The 16,809-nt window shown below is 39.5% G+C and overlaps 1 protein-coding gene and 1 long non-coding RNA gene across 2 annotated transcripts; one reads left to right on the plus strand and one right to left on the minus strand.

Annotated features, from left to right (window-relative positions):
* Positions 1-122: 122 nt before the first annotated feature.
* On the minus strand, positions 123-15,536 carry LOC131519827 (uncharacterized). Its single transcript, XR_009265813.1, has 4 exons — positions 15,141-15,536; positions 14,889-14,997; positions 13,979-14,124; positions 123-488 (listed from the first exon to the last, which is right to left on the minus strand). It is a non-coding gene; the product is annotated as an uncharacterized LOC131519827 (long non-coding RNA).
* MANSC4 (MANSC domain containing 4) lies at positions 5,120-13,096 on the plus strand. Its single transcript, XM_058743258.1, has 3 exons — positions 5,120-6,310; positions 8,830-8,964; positions 11,611-13,096. The coding sequence occupies exons 1-3, from the start codon at positions 6,082-6,084 to the stop codon at positions 12,249-12,251; spliced, it is 1,005 nt and encodes a 334-aa protein (XP_058599241.1). The 5' UTR covers positions 5,120-6,081; the 3' UTR covers positions 12,252-13,096.
* Positions 15,537-16,809: the final 1,273 nt, after the last annotated feature.

Genomic DNA, 16,809 nt, shown 5'->3' on the forward strand with positions numbered 1-16,809 from the left:
TGGAGGGCTGCGGGGCCCGGGCGCCGGGGCTGGGGCCGGGTCCGCGCAGCCTCCCCCGCACGCCGGGCGCAGCGGTGCGAGCCAGGCTCGGACCGGAGGCGAGATGAAGCCGGTCCGCTCTCTCTTCCGCGCTGCTTTACCAGCGGGAAGAGAGAGACAAGGAGAAACAGGCGTGGAAGGAACGGGATGAAAGGAGTCTGGGGTCCCGGGCGTCAAAATGACATCACATCTGGGATCGCCCATCTAGCCCAATCCGGCATAGTGTCCCAGCGGGCTGAGGCCCATAGGCCGTTCCTGCACACGTAGGTGGCACCTAGAGCTGAGTCTTCGCAATGGTCATCGTGTAGGAGCCATCTTGCAGAAAGAAAGTCCAGGCAGATGGCAGCAGGTTCGGCAGAGCTCACTGGGGTGCACAGTGCAGCTGATGAAAAGGGTTGGCAAGCAGAGGAACTTGTATTTGCTGCTGGGGCCCGTTAATCCTCTTTATGCTATCAAAAGAAAGACAGGAGTGCAACTCAAAGGTAGAACACGTGACCCCTTTTAAAATATTTTCTAACCTTGCTTTTCCTATTTCAGTTTGGTTGGGTCGGCCATGACAGAATGCGATCCTTTGGGCAGAAGGTGTGGCCGCTTTTGGTGGCATTGGCCTTCAGAGGTGGTTTTTCTTGCCACCCTCCTACCGTCCCCGTACCCATGCTCCTCACTGTCTGAGGACTGCTTAAGGAAGGGCCACTTCCTCCTTAAGAGAGACCTCTTCTCTCACTTAACATTGCAAAGAAATGAATAGAAAGCTCACCCCAAATAATAAAGACCTCGAGTAACTCGTAAGATATGAATTAATCTTAGAAGGAGGTGAACAGGATACTGTTAGGTAAGCTTTGGGCAGATGGAGGGATAAGGATTGGGAGGGAGCAGAGGGTGTGGCACTCTTATCCCACAAAGAAACCCTTTTTGAAAATTTTCCCAGACCAAGATTCTACTACAATAGTCCTCAAGTTGGGAAGAAGATGTGTTTGGGCTTTGTTTTTATTATTGCAAGCTTCATCTGTCTTCTTGAATGACAAGTTGTTAAATAACACCTTCTTCATAAGAACATTTCTGCTTTATGAGACATAAGATATCTCCTACACCTCTCATATTGTATATTAAGAAGGGGGAAGGGTTAAAAACCAGAAAAGAAAGTCATATTGGTAAGGCATGAAATCCTTTTGACACCTTTTGGTTACATTTTTGGTTCTTACTACGTAACTTAGCTGCCTGGGAGTGAGGTGTTTGTCCTCCATCATTCTCTTTATAATACACCATAAATAAGGAACTAAACATTTAAAAACAGAAAAAAGTTCTAGTACATTATGGCTTCCCTGGGAAAAGTGAAGGAGACAAAGATGAATCTATGACTTGCCTCATTCATCTCTCTCTCTTTAAACTGGGAAAACCTCTAGCTTTTCACCTTGTTTCACCTGGCCTTTGAATCATTACTGATAAAACTCCATTCTCAACCAACTTCTCACACTTCTGTTTTCAATGACGGTGCAGTCAGGACATTCATTCTAAGGCTCTTAGTGGATGAATGACCATGAATTTAGCAACCTCTTTGGAAACATAAAGTGCCAACTCTGGTTTTAGGTCTTAAACTGGGGAATTTTGCTGGGAGGCACACCCTATATTACAGAGGCTTGGACTTGGGATTTATTTGTGCCTCCATCCACGACAATGCCAGATTCATTGGGTCAGCCAAGAAGAACAGGCTCTTAGTCTCTTCTCTGTCCCTTTAGAATCTTTCACCAATGATGCTTTTGTTTCCAAATGTCATAGATATGCCTCCGACTGGTATTTTCTTGCCTTTTAAAAACAGACCAAAAAAATCACTATCAAAGAATGATGCGCATTAGAAAGGCAATTCACGCACAGTAATATTATCAGAGTAAGATCAGCTTGGACAGGGAATCTGGGGTGTGAGTCTGACAATACTGGGCACTGGACCTGCAAGCTTTTTTGGCCCTCATATGATAGTAACATCATTTAGAACTGGAAGTATCTTAAAAGATCATAATTTTTATAACTCACACAGTAAGCTTCCTGTTCAGCTAGAAATACCAGGTCAAAGCAATGTAAATTCACTTACAAAGTTTTAAATATTCTTTCTAAGCCTCATGAAAATATTGCTTATATATAACAGGTGGTGTAATTTTATAGATCTGTTATTGGCTGATCAATGAATAATAAAGACTGGCCTTTGTGCTACAATGACTCATTTCAAACACTTTATAACATGATCTGGTCAAATCAAGGATGGTCAAACACAGCTGTTCCTTTATGACCTAGAATGAAAAAAAGATCTAAGTGGAAGATGTTTATCAGAGCGTTGCTTTTAATAATAAAAATTGGAAAACATAATGTATAATAGTAATAGTAGCTAACATTTACTGAATGCTTATTATATGACAGACACTGTTGTCAGTACTTTTCACAGATTACAATACTATTTTTTATTCTATTATACAGCTGAGAAAGCTCAAGTGCAGAGTAAATTTCGGTACATAGGTAGAATGAAATATACCATAGAGCTGTTACAACTTTGGATGTACATGTAGAGCTTTTTTTAGAAACCCTGAAATACATAATTTTACAGTGGATTTTTTTTTTTAAGGGGGGATGGGGCAGACGGAGAGAGAGAATCCTAAGCAGGCTTCACACACAGCTCAGAGCCCAGCACGAGTCTTAGTCTTACAACTGTGAGATCATAACCTGAACGGAAACCAAGAGTCAGACACTTAACTGAGCCAATCAGGCACCCCTACACTGGATTTTTTTAAAAACAGTTTCTGGAACAGTTTGAATCCATTTATGTAAAATTGTATTCATGTGTCTATTTTTTTTTAATTTTTTTTTAACGTTTATTTATTATTGAGAGACAGAGAGAGACAGAGCATGAGCATGGGAGGGGCAGAGAGAGGAGGAGACACAGAATCGGAAGGAGGCTTCAGGCGCTGAGCTGTTAGCACAGAGCCCAACGTGGGCTTGAACTCACAAACCCAGCGAGATCATGACCTGAGCTGAAGTCAGCCGCTCAACTGACTGAGCCACCCAGGTGCCCCTCATGTGTCTATTTTTTATAGATGTGTCTAGAAGAATGTTAACCAAAATGTTAAGATTGTAAGACCTTGAATAGTGCTTATTTCTTTTTGTACTTTTATGTATGGTTTGGATTTTTAAAGTGAAATGTATATCAGTTTAATGAAAAGTAAAATATTTTAAGAAAAATTGTGTTTTTTAACAAACAAAACTGAAATATTTTCCTTTCATTGAAGCATATGGGACAATGTAAATGAGTTTAAAGTAGCACAGGTCTTCAAAAATGTCTGTTTAATTCAGATTGAGCATCTTTGTGTAGGCAAAACTTCCATTTTACATCAGTGTTCTCCAGACATCTTAGGAAATCACCTGGGACACTTATGAGACTTCTGGTTCTAGAGCACCTGAATCAGGCTCTTGGAAGAGATTAGTTTTTAACGGAAGAATCCAATTTTTGAGCCCCTCAAGAGCACCGAGTTGGAAATAAGTACAGCATATCACTGCATTGCAGTAGTGTGATGGTTCTGAGTATTTCATAAAATTTGTACAAAGGCTATATAGAAATATTTTATTCAGAGTTGCAGTTGCTTTCTGGTTTCTGCAATTTCATCTCACGTGGACAAGTTTTGAGACTAGACATTTCTGGGCCATTATGGATTTCTCCCTCTGCCCCTGCAGGCCAGTTTCTAGCTCTCCATTTCAAAATACTTGGCTCCAAGAAGTTCTGGGCTTCCAGACTGAATGTTTATGCAATCACCAAAAAAATTATTTTAAAAATTCTAAAGCATGCTTCTATATTGGAACTTATAGATTCTTTCAAATACAACTTTGATCTTCACTTGAACATCATTGGACAGCAAAAGGATTAAACAATTGTGGATTGTTCTATTATCCCTGCAGGATACATGAGAACTTTAAGGAATTATATATCACACGAAAGAAGCATTTAATGTGACTGAAATCCATGGAGGTTAGAAGGTTAGAAAGCTGACTTTCTGGTTTATATCCCCAGGGCATCAACTAATTACAACAGCTATGGAATCTTGTAGGGAAATAGGGAGTGATCTTTTGCTCCTTTGCTGTCCTTTGCTGTCCTTTGCTTTGCCATTAAAAAATCTCTCTTCCCTCTCCCCTCGGAACAGATGGAACAGTCTGATCATCTGCATGTAAGCAATTGAAACTTGCTTTCTATGAGAAGTTCAATAGAATAAAGTATTTATCATTTTCAGTGTAGTTTATGTGGCTTATGAAAGATTAGGAGTTAATCCATGATATATAATGTTGGCTTGGGAGAAAGTGACACGTTTTGTTTTTAAAGTTATTCAGACTTATGAATATTTTCATCTTATTATTGATTCTTAAATTTTATGTTTCTAAAAATCAAAGGATATGTGAGCAGCTATAATTATGAAACAGGTGGAGAGATGGAATTCAAAGAATATTAACATTTTTTCTGTCAAGTAAGTGAATGAGTCATTGTGCAAAAGGTATGAAAGAAACCTAGACCACTGGATAGAAAACGTTTCATCTTTTCCTTCTTCTTCTTCTTTTCTTCCTCTTCCTCTTCTTCTTCTTCTTCTTCTTTCTTCTTCTTGAAAAGAGCAGAACAGTACATTATGCCAAAAGCTGATTTTCACTTATACTTTGCATAAAAATGGATACACAAAAGCAAGAAGAGTTTTATGCTTTGAACTAATTTGTCATTTTGGACATCATCACAGGATATGGAACCCACAATCTTCACAAAAGTAAGAGGCCATTTTTGCTGCCTTTAGTATCTTTTTGAATGTTTTGGTCTTGCAATTGAAGTAATTTTATTAATATTTAGACCCGCGTTGGTCTCTGTGCTGACAGCTCAGAGCCTGGAGCCTGCTTCAGATTCTGTGTCTCCCTCTGTCTCTGCTCCTCCCCTGCTCATGCTCTGTCTCTCTCTCTCTCAAAAATAAACAGAAAGAAAAAGAAAGAAAGAAAGAAAGAAAGAAAGAAAGAAAGAAAGAAAGAAAGAAAGAAAGAAAGAAAGAAAGAAAGAAAGAAAGAAAAGAAATTAATTTAAAACCATTTCATCATTTCCCGAATACACATTTCTTGGTAACTACTTCTGCTTCAAAGGTACTATGCCTTCATGTATATGCTTCACAAAGAAGTCTCCTTTATAACATGCAAACACGAATATCAGAAAACAGATTAAACAGTCTCCATTTTGAACTTCTTCACAATTTCCACTGTAGTGCTTTTCATTTATGCTTTTTAAAAGAAAGCTTGTGGCTGGACTTTTTTGGTGGGGGTGGGGGGTCGGGAGGAAGCCTAGCTCCAAGAAATGACCAGGATCCACATTCAGTGTTTTCAAAATCACTGTAAAATTAAAATTGGGGTTTTTTTCTTTTTCAGTTTCATTTACTTTCACATTTTGCTTTGTGCACAAACCAGTGCACAAACTGGTTTTCTAGTGAACCTGAATACTAGAATGTAAATTCAAAGGGAAAAAAAAATGACTGAAAAAAAATCTGCAGTCACAGGTTCCTTTAAAGCTATACAGAAGTGCCCTTACAAAAACATGTCTTGTTTCTGGTGAAATGGATCCTTCTTTATCTGACGTCAAGTGACTAAATTATTGTTTTCCTGAGAAAGACTCTTGGCTAGGATTTCCATTTGTCTTTATATTTACTTAGTGAGAGGTGTCTGTGACTATTCACTTTCACAAAACGAAGAAAAGCAGAGGAGAGAATCCACGTCTTCAAGAGGCTAAAGGACAGAGTATCGAAATGGCCTGGAAAGTGTTCAAAATTAACGTCAGAAAGTCGAATGTTCACCTAGGGCTCAGCCGGGGAGAAACGAAAGAAAAATCAATATGTAGCCAAAGAATGGCTTCATTTTTCTAGAAGGTGACCCTCCAAGAGAGTCCCTCAGCAACAGCCCCCGAGTTCCAGAAACTGTCCAGAAGCCTGATGGTCAGCTTCAGCATCTGTGTGGGACTCAGGCTTCTTGCCCAGTCTTTATACCAGCAAAATGCATGCGGCAGTGGTGGTAACCAGCGTGACACTGCTCCTGAGCGTGGTGCGGGCCTCTCACTCTCTCTGCTCACCCACCAGTTTTTACAGAGACTGCTGGATCCGTCGCTTTCCGGGTCTTCTGATTGACCTGGAGGAGTCTCAGAAGCTGGGAGCTCAGTTCCTGAAGTATTACTCTGAAGGCACTGGCCAGAAATGCAGCAGGAGCTGCTGCCTTAGGAAGGATGGTAAGTATTAATGATACGCCTGTGCAAAAATCAGGAGAAAATTATAAAATGAAGACTAAGTAAGGGCCCCTAGGTAGAGGTTCCAGAGAAAAGATGAACAGGACTAGGGGAGATGAGGGAGAGACAGGGGATGGAAGAGTGCAGGAGAGACTCAGACTGTCTGGGTCAGTGCTGGCTCAGTTTACAAATCTGGTAATGACCCAGAATGCCATGGAAACTATAGGCAACAGAGAATCTTCTTTTCCTCACGAAAGGGCTAAATGAAAATATTTCTTGAGGGTTAACTAACAATATTTCTTAGCCCCAAATATGGCATATTTGATTTCAAAAATATTTATAATTTCCCTTTCAAAGTTCTTTCAGTGATATAGGTATTTCAAGATTTTGAAATGTGCTTGCTGTGTTGACTAAATGTGGGCTGCACTGAATAGGAATTTAGATTGTGATCAATGTTTTGAAAGACATAGGCAGATATATGTCAAATAGCAAAAAGAAAGAAAAACGCATTTTCAAAATAATCTGATTTTTTTTTTTTTCTTGGTCTGAAATCCAGAATCAGGCTTAAACATCATCCATGTAATACGATCAAGGTTTACAATTAGGAAAACATTTCATTATTACAGAATTTCAAGTTATAATTGTCTAAAGACTTCTTCCATTTGTTTTTCATTTTCCCAAGATTTTAAAGTTACTTGGAAAGAAACAGCAAAAGCAACACAACACTTGAAAATAATTCTCTTGGTTATTCCACAGTTTCTTTCCATGGTTTGACACCGACTTATTAATTGCCAATGCTTCCTATCCAAGTATGCATGTAAGATTTTTGGGATGCAGACTGAATCTACTAGAAGGGTATAAACCGACCACAGTGTGAGAAGCTGTCCCAGGCTAAGCCCTCAAAAGATAATCAGGCACAGAAGAGAACAATTAATTTATTAAAGGGAAATATTTCTGAGAAGTTTGCCATTTCAGATTTTCACCTTAGAGATGCTTCTGATCCCAAAAGCCTTGAGGGAAGGTAGGCGAGGAGGGATACGTTTCAGCATTTCCCCATGGCATCAGTTTACCTGACTGTCCACCACAGGGAAACTTTGTCTTCTGGACTTCCAGGGATACCATAAGCATCCAGTAGAATTCCATGATTTTAGAGCCTCTGTAGCTTCCAAGTTGTGGTTTTCTTCCTCCAGAAGAAAGGGCACGAACACACGTCTCTCTTTTTCGCCGGGAGCCAGAACTTTAAAAAGCCACAGTCGGGCAATAGCTAACCTGCTCAGAGATGAAACTCTGAGGTGTACACGAAGAGGAATAGAAAACATCTTTCCAAATTATTCTCTACGGCATCAGCTACTTGCTCATCAGAAATTTAGATGTCTAAATTTAAATGTATTTTAGTTCTTCCCCTTGAACTTGACAGCACAGTCTTTGGGGGATGTATTTGTCATCTGTAATGGATTAGCAAGGTATTATTAATTGAATTCTGTCCTATTCTTTTTCCTTCTGAAAAACGAAAGAGTGCAGAAACGTGAGCTGTCCTGGAAGCAATGGGGGAGATACAACTGCCCACAGTTAACCTTACACAGAAGCAGCAATTCCACCACAGCCTTAGGCATAGTCTGAGGTCTGATAATTGCATGCTACCCCTCTGTAATCTTCTTTTATTAAAAAAGTTGATACCGTTGGCCAATGGATGTTTCCCAGCACATGCTTCCTACTCACTGCAGCAGGAGGGAAATCTGTGTTGCCCTCTCAGGAGAACAGACTGAAGACTGGCACTCCACAAACCCAACTTAAGGTTTTCCAGAAATAGTATGATACATTGTAAGGAGCAAACTTACTTAGTAAAGGGAAGACAGCATGAGTCAGTGATGTACCCCTACTCAGTAGAATTCCAAATCCTAACATCCCTGATGGTCGACTCTCATCCTCTTTAAATTACACTGAATAGGCTTTTCATTGGATGTGATTTGCAACATGGGATTAGTGCTCCCCTTTAATCAAGGTCAGGGTCGTGTTCACCTGACCTGCTGTCTTTCCACCATCGGGCCTCTCCCAGTAATGCTGTTTTTGCCTTCCCACTACTCCCTCTTTTGTTACAACATTTGTCACTTTATTTTCTTATTTCTTTCTCTGGTGAACTCCAGTACCTTAGCATTCTGAGACGGCAACACATCTAGAAATCTGATATGTATAAATCCCCAGAGGTTTCTGTAGCCAACTGATCTTTTCATGAACATAAAATACTGGGATTGGGAAATGATTCTGGGTGACCCTATGTGGAATGGAATGTGTGAAAGATGAGAGAAAATTAGTGTATAGTTTTTTTTAAAAAGGCATTTTCTGTATTCATACAAACAGTTACTATAGTTCATAGTGTTCTATGAAATGTCTGAACGTAGCCTTGCAATGTATTGCTTGCTGTTAATCCAATGTTCTTGAAAGAAATGTAAGTTACTCAGAGCTCATCAAGCTGGTAGAAACCAAGACCATCTGCAGACGCACTTGGCCTGTTTTCCTTTCAGTTTCCTGTAACGTGGCTGTCTTCTACCATGATCCTATTCACGACAATGTCAACTGCCTCCATATTCACTGCCCAACATTGGAGAGCTGTGTATTAGAGCCTGGAACCAGTGCCATTTTATACAACATAACAGAAGGTAATGATTTATGTATTTTTTTTTTTTTGTATTTTGAAGAATATTGACAATATTCTAGTAGAGACATATAACCTAAAAGCTACTGTTAATAACAATGTGTGAATCCCTGAATTGTTACATCCCAGTGATTTCTATCTGGAAAGGTTTTGGGCATCCAGGGAAGAAAACTAGAAGGATATTCCCTTTAGTTTGGCATGTTCAGCAATGATGAGCTCATTCCAGATGATCACAAATCATACATGATTGAAGAAGAGCTTAAGCATTACATTTATTCCAGGGGCCCCTAGCAAGGGACAAAATGTGCATTTCAACTGCAGTGGCTAAGGATGATACTAGGAAATAAAGAAAATTGCTTAATGGCAATTTTGAGGTCCACTGACACCACATACAAGGATTCTACAGAAATGGATGTCAAGGACAGGGAAATGTACTTACTAACATATGTTAGCATACCAATGGGCCCAAGATAACCAGTATATTTTATTTTAGAAAAATACCCATTTAAGTGTCCCTTGCTCATGTATATAATCTCAGGGCACAAATTGGTAAAGATGAAAGGATCGATTTTTGTCATCAAAATACCAAGAAGATCAGTTTTGTCATCAATTTGTACTTAGTGAAAACCTAATGCTTCAGGCTGTGTGCAACATTGCAAAAGATTGCAGCCATATCTCTGCCCTCGAGTTCCTTACAATCTAGCTGATGTGACAAGTCTCACAATTAGTGTAAAAAGTGGAATTGCATTAAAAAACGTGTGATACTTCCCCAAGTACAAGCACCCAAAAGGAGACTAAAGAAAGCTAAATTCAGGGGCAACTTCATGGAAGAGGCCAGGCAGAGGCAAGATAAGAAGTTCAGCATCCCACCATGGAGAAAACAGGTCTAGCTACAAAAGGGGCACATTTGGAGTTGCAATAAAAATATGGGTAAGATAGGGTAGGCCAGGTAATAAAAAAAGGGCTTTGGACAGAGTAGAGTTTTGGTTTGACTTTGACAGCAATAGTGAACCAGCAAAGGTATTTAGTGAGCAAGTGCCATCACGAAAGTGACGAGTCTGGCTGTCTTTAGTCTCAGAAAATTACATGTAGGATGCAAGTTAGAAAATCTAGTCAGGGAGGCATGAGATCTGGAGAAGGCGATCATAACTGCGACAAAGAGGAGGGATGATTACTAGAATATTGGGAGGGAACTGGATAGGGTGTAGTTACTTTTTGGATGAAGGAAAAGAAAAGAGGAGTCAAAAATTGCTCTGCAGTACAAACAGATTCCAGCATGGGTGATGAAGATTCATGATGCCACTGAATGAGACAGAGAACCAGACGAAACGACTTTGGCTCTGGGAATGTTCAGTGATGACATGAGATGTCTAGGTGGAACCCTTCAGTAGAGCACAGGAGAAATGAGACCAGAGACCAAGAAAGAGGAAGTAACTGGTGATGTGGATTTCAGTGCCACCGATGTAGTGGTGACAGTTGATGAAGACGTGTGTGTGTGTGGTGAGATGAAGAGAAAATTCAAGAAAAGACAAAGGACTGAAGATTGTGGAAAGTACACAACAAGTTAGGACCAAGAAAAGAACCAGCAAAAGAAAGAAAAAATGAGAGGCGGGCAGCCTGAGGTAAAGTACCAAGAGAGTCTGTGCTCCAGGGAGTCACGGGAGGAGAATTTTAAGGAACAGATGGCCAGCAGTATCGAGGATAAGAGCCTGCCAAAGCAATGAGACTGATCGGGAAATATAGAAAGTACTGATTACCTCAGAAGCATAATTCTGACAGAATAGTGAGGATGGAACAAGACGACAGAAGGCAAAAACCAAAGAAAGGAAATGGATGTTAGTATATCCAGAGGGAGAGAGACAGAAACTGACTGATAGCAGGGACAACTGGAAGGCTGTTGAGAGGGGCTCCCCACCCCCCCACCCCCCGCCCCACCCCACTTTACACATGGAGCAACGTTTGTGCATATTTGAAGTCAGAGGGAAAAGAGCTCCTTTACAAGGAGAAAATACTGAAGACAAAGTCAGGACCCTCAGGAACTGAGAAGGGATGAGACTGAGGGCTTTGCTCATGAATTCTGACACAGTTACACTTCTTAGGCCCTATTTTTTAAAACTTTATTTGGAATTTTTTTATGGTTTATTTTATATTTGAGAGAGAGAGATTTGAGAGAGAGAGAGAGCAAGCGAGAGCAGGGGAGGGCCAGAGAGATGGAGACAGAATCCGAAGCAGGCTCCAGGCTCTGAGCTGTCAGCACAGAGCCCAATGCGGGGCTCGAACTCAGGAGCACTGAGCCAAAGTCAGATGCTTAACAGACTGAGCCACCCAGGTGCCCCTTAAAAATTTATTTTAAAATGCTATATATCTCCAATGGCTACTGTTTTTTGCCATTCTTGTACTAACACTGTCTATTGTTACCCAAATGCCCAGGCAGACGCGAAGAATCCTCCATGAGCTAACCAAACTTGTTCATAACAGAAAGTGTCCTAGAAAGTTAAGATAAATTCAGATGTGGCCAGTATGTTTCCGAGGCCTTCCAAAACATGCAAGAGTAGAACTTGAAGTTAAGCTCAGTTCACCAACTCAGTGGCAAATCCAAGACTTCTCTAAGTCTTCTTACTTATAATAAGACTTCTTATTTGTCTTTCAGGTATAGATCCAGATTTGCTGGTTTTTGAACAGTCACCTCCCGCATATCTAAATACCCGTTCTTCACCTAACACAGGGGACAGACTAAGGATTCTAAAAGCTGCAAATTTAGGTAAACAACAAAGCACCATGATAAACCCAAAGCTACCATCAGTAGAGGCACCATCATCAAGCACACATCGAGATTTGGTTGTAAACACAAACAAGACCAGGTCTTCCAGGGAATTAACCACAGATTCTCGGGCAAGCTTCATTTCCCTGAATGACTCCATTACCACAGAGGTAAATATGGTGTCACACAGTACTGATTTCATCAACAATCCAGATAACAAGACCGTTTCTCCTTTCTTTATGCCAGTAGACACAAAACTTTTTCATAGGCCTATTCCATCCAGACTCAACAGTAGCAAACAATTACTGAACAAAACCAAGGGGTACAACAGCAGAAACCACACATCTGAGAATGAAGACGTGACACCTGATGGGGCATCTGTGACTCCAAAAATGTGGCTGGCTCCAGTGGCCCTCTGTACCTCTGTCATCTTTCTTTGCTGTTGTATAATCATCCTGGCATCTGGATGCTTTAGAAAGCAGAGCCAGTCTAAACCAGGACAGAGAAACGTCAGGATCCAGGCAAATTAAAAAATAATAATAATAATAACACTCTGAAGGAGAACTCTTAATAGTAAAAGTTACAGGGAGATTGTAAGCTTTCAAGAGTATCATTTTTATTTTCTGTAAGACAAGGGCAGTTTGGTTAAAAAAAAAACAAAAAACAATTGCACAGGATGCCCACTCCTACCAATCTCTAAAAAAAGGCCAATGGTTGATAAACTTAACTGCTTTTTAAATTATTTCCATTTTTTGAAGTGTACCTTTTGCCAAAGTTCCAAAATTCTGACCCCTGCAGTTATTCAGCACTGCATGAGAGATATGGTTCTAAGTGCTATGCATGTATTCACTCATTGATTTCTTATAACTTTGTGAGTTAGGTATGCTTTTATTAACCATTATAGTATTATCGTCACAATTTACAGATGAGGAAAATGAGAAGAGAGGCTAACTATCCTGCCTAAAGTCACACACCTAGTAAGTAGTGAAGCCAGGACCTAAAAGACAATCTGATTCAAAAGTTCATGCTTGAAATCACTCTCAGACTAAAAGCCTCCATTTCCCCAAAGTGCATGGAAAAAAGATACAGAGAGGAGAATACCATATATGTCTACTGTCGGGATCAAATTAGTGTCATCTATGTTAATAAAATCTTATAGTGGTTTGAACAGAAGAGCATTATTATTAGTTACTAGCCCATGTGCAAATGCTTCCTATTTTTATATAGGAAGGATTTACTGTTCAATTGATTAATTCTTTTTAATCCTAATTCATCTTCATTTTCTGAAGCTGACATGCCTTTAAATAACCTGGGTACTGGAATCTTTGAGTTTTGTGTTGATCTCTGTTGAATAAAGCACGGGAGTTTTAGTTTACATCCCTCACTTGTTTCTTATACATTGTTTCCCCAGGTACAAATATTAGCTGTAGATATTTCATCTCTGTCCAAATTTTACACCTGATTTACCTCCCTAAATCTTACATTTAGACTCCTAAGTGCAGACACCTTTAATCCAAGTCTCCACTGATTTTAAACTTTAGGTCCTTAATCTCATTCCTGAAATTCTTCTTAAATGTGAGGACAGACATTAAGATAGCCAATAAGCATGAAGAATAGATAAGAGGAAATCCTATTATAGGATTAATAAAATAGTAGTTCTCTCTTCTGTTAAAACAAATTGTCCAGTGGCTTAAGAGGTGATTCTGTTTCTTTTTCTTGTTGATACTGTGTGTGGTGGTGGTGTGTGTGTGTTTTGGGGGGGGGGCGGGGGGGGGATGTCTATTTCTTTTTTAATGTAAAAGAAGAAATATACAAAATCTCTACCAGTGGCATATTAGCCACAAATAAAAGTCTGAAAAGAAAAAAAAAAAAAAAACTCTGAAAAAAGTCTGGAAAAAAATTCACCAATTTATCCTTACTCGCTAGTCATGAAATTAAATATCATAACTTTCATCAATTTCATTCCTAATTCATTAGGAAAAAGTCCCATACTATGTAGGGAGGATATAAAGATTTAAATTATCCTTAAATTATATTTAAATAAATAATTCAAGATGCAGTCTTTAAATCTTATTTGTACATACAATCTTGTAAAAGGTTAGTTTTTTAAAAAATATATACAAGTTGTTTAAAGGTTTCCTGAAAAACTAGGGCTGCTAGAAAAAGTTTTTTCTTCCTAGAGATTTCTCAGAATTGGCTCATTCTCCAAAATTGATAGTTTTATAGAAATGACCATCAGTTGAGAAAACATATTTACCTTTGTAAGAAAACAAACTCACACTCCTCTTCTTCAGCCACTACCTTTGACCATGAGATAAACTGAGTAAATTTAGACCACAGATGTTACCAGCACCAGAGTCAGCCAGGAAGCAAAAACTGGCAGGCCTAGAAACCATGTCCTTCCTGGAAGCCAAAAGGACCAAAGAGAACATGTGAATAGAATTTAAACCTTTCTTAAGAAACAAAGATTCTCAAGGTCCAGTTAACCACCAAGGCCAAGATTGTTACACTCAATTGCAAAGTAACCATGATACTGAAATCTTTCCAACATTGTAACGAGCCAGACCTCTTTTAAAAAAGTCTGTAATTGTCTAGGATCATGAAATACTTACCAATGTTAGGAGGAATGTATGCAAAGAAAGAACTAACACATGCTACAATTAAGAAAACAGATTTGTCCTATTTCTTAGTTGCCTATGTGTTTAAGCAACTTCTAAGTTATGTAACTTTTAAGAGTTTGAAGTCAGCCGTGACTATCAATGTAGCAAATATCCCCTAGACTCTTCATTATAAGGATAAATATGTTCATGTTCATTGTATATATTGGATCAATTAAAGGAACAAAGATCTGATTAATGACAAACAGTGCTGTTTAATTATTGCTAATATTACAATGACAACAACTAGTTTCCTTTTGAGGCAGCTTTGTGTTAATGTTATAGCTCCAAGATTTCGCCATTAGGCGTCAAGGCTACATTACAGCTTGTGTTCAGGTCAGTTGCCTTTAGATAGCCAAGCTGCAAAGGCTTAGAAGGTACAGTGCTCTACAAGATACCAACTTCTCTACAAGATAAGTTTGGAGGGGGGAGGTCTGTCTTAAAACCACACTCAGGTTTGATAATTCAATAGAATAATTCACAGAACTCAAGGAGAGTTGTTATACTCACGGTTATGGTTACAGGGAAAGGATACGGATTAAAATCAGCCAAGGGAAGCAACACATAGGATGAAGTCCTGGAGGGTTCCAAAGTCACAGCTTCTCTGTGTCCTCTCCCCCTAGAGGCAAGATGGCATTACTTTCCCTGTACCAGTGTGTGACACTATGCCTAGAGAGAGTATTGCCAGCCAGGGAAACCTGCGTAAGGTTCAGTGTTCAAATATTTTATAGAGGCACTATTACCGTGGGCATGACTAATTACCTGGGTGGTTGATCTCAGCTGCCAAGTGGCCTGATCCCAGGTGACTCAATGCCCCTCGCTCCAAATCGTGTGGTTTCTCTGGCATGGCTAAGACTGTCAAGTGTGGTCAGCCCCACCCTGAAATCCATTGTGACTAGCTCTCACCCAAAACAGAGATACTCCTATGAGGTGTGACCTAGATTACCTTTCAGAAGCTGTAGGCAAAGGCCAGACCTCTTAGGGCCAGGTCAAATTCTTTATTACACGTCATTACTTCCTCTCCTTTCATCTGCACCATATTATTACTACAGCACAGATGACCCTCATCTACCACCTTGTTACATGTTCCCAAATGATCATTTCTCCTCCACCTGTTTTCAAAATGTTTCCTTCTTCAATCCTGTTTCTGCATCTGAATTTTCCTAAGCTCTATGAATCTCTAAGAAAGAGAACATTTCAATACATTTAATGTATGCTTTAAACATGATCTAAAAGTTGTGTTATCTACCTTGCTTTTTCATTTACTATTTCCATACAGTGGATTAGAACATCTCTCTCCTTTTTGCCCTCAACGTCACATTGTTGTCCTTAATAACCTACAGATTCTTGGCCTTCATAAGAAATCATACCTTCATTTCACAGAAATCTTTTGGGTAATTGTTTTGAAATTCTTTTTGGCTTTATTCTGTTAGGCAAAGTAAGTCTTAGACAAATATCAAACCGAGTAATTCCTTTACTTTAACTTGATCACTTACTGACAACTTTGGAAGTGGTAAGAAATAATAGGTATACTTAAGAATACTGAATTGACAGCCAAATTGAAAGGAATGTTTCTTAGAGCAGTTCTTATTTTGTCATTTACTCCAATTTTCAAGGTCCTTACACCTCATCTCTTTTCTGAGCTGTAGAAGTTCTTATTGGGGAATCTACAGAGAGATGGATACCAGTTAATCTCCATTTCTACTTTTCTGCAAGCTAGGGTGTGGAGAAATGAGCCCCAGAAAATAGAAAATTGGATGCTAAGCAGAGACGAATTAACATAAAGTGAGCCCAAAAGAGAGGAATGGAGCAAAATTTTTAGGCTAGAAAACATTTTGAAGGACGTTTCTAATCAGAATTGGCATCTGTGAAAAATGCATTGTGTAGACAGCAGTTACGTTAAAAAAAAAAAAGCACTGCACTATATTCAAGGGACTGCGTTCTAGGCCCAGCTTCCCAAATAACCCAAATCATTACCGCTGACCCTGACTTATGACTCACCTTATGATTTCTCTACTTTACATACCATGGTGTGAAAGCAACAATGCATCCTGTAGAAACCATTCCTCAAATCTTGAATTTTCAGTTTTGTGATGCTGGGCAGTGGCGGCCACAGTGCCTCTTTAGCCACGTGACCACGAGGGAAACAACTGGTACACTGACAACCATTCTGTACCCGTACAACTAGTCTGCTTTTCACTTTCAACATACAGTATTCAATAAGTTACACTAGACAGTCCGCACTTCAGTATAAAATAGGCTTTGTGTTAGATGACTTTGCCCAACTGCAGGCTAATGTTAAGTGCTCTGAGCTATGATGTTTGGTAGACTGGGTATATTTACATGCATTTTCAACCTGGGGTGCTTGGGTGGCTCAGTTGGTTAAGGAAGGGTCCGACCCTTGGTTTCAGCTCAGGTCTTGATCTCGCAG

This window comes from Neofelis nebulosa, chromosome 8 (genome assembly GCF_028018385.1).
Source record: "Neofelis nebulosa isolate mNeoNeb1 chromosome 8, mNeoNeb1.pri, whole genome shotgun sequence".
NCBI classification, from domain to species: domain Eukaryota; kingdom Metazoa; phylum Chordata; class Mammalia; order Carnivora; family Felidae; genus Neofelis; species Neofelis nebulosa.

Coding starts and splice junctions, on each gene's coding strand:
- MANSC4 (XM_058743258.1), top strand. CDS start 6,082: ATGCATGCGGCAGTGGTGGTAACCAGCGTGACACTGCTCCTGAGCGTG. Junction 6,311..8,829: donor CTGCTGCCTTAGGAAGGATG/GTAAGTATTAAT, acceptor TTTTCCTTTCAG/TTTCCTGTAACGTGGCTGTC. Junction 8,965..11,610: donor TTTATACAACATAACAGAAG/GTAATGATTTAT, acceptor TTTGTCTTTCAG/GTATAGATCCAGATTTGCTG.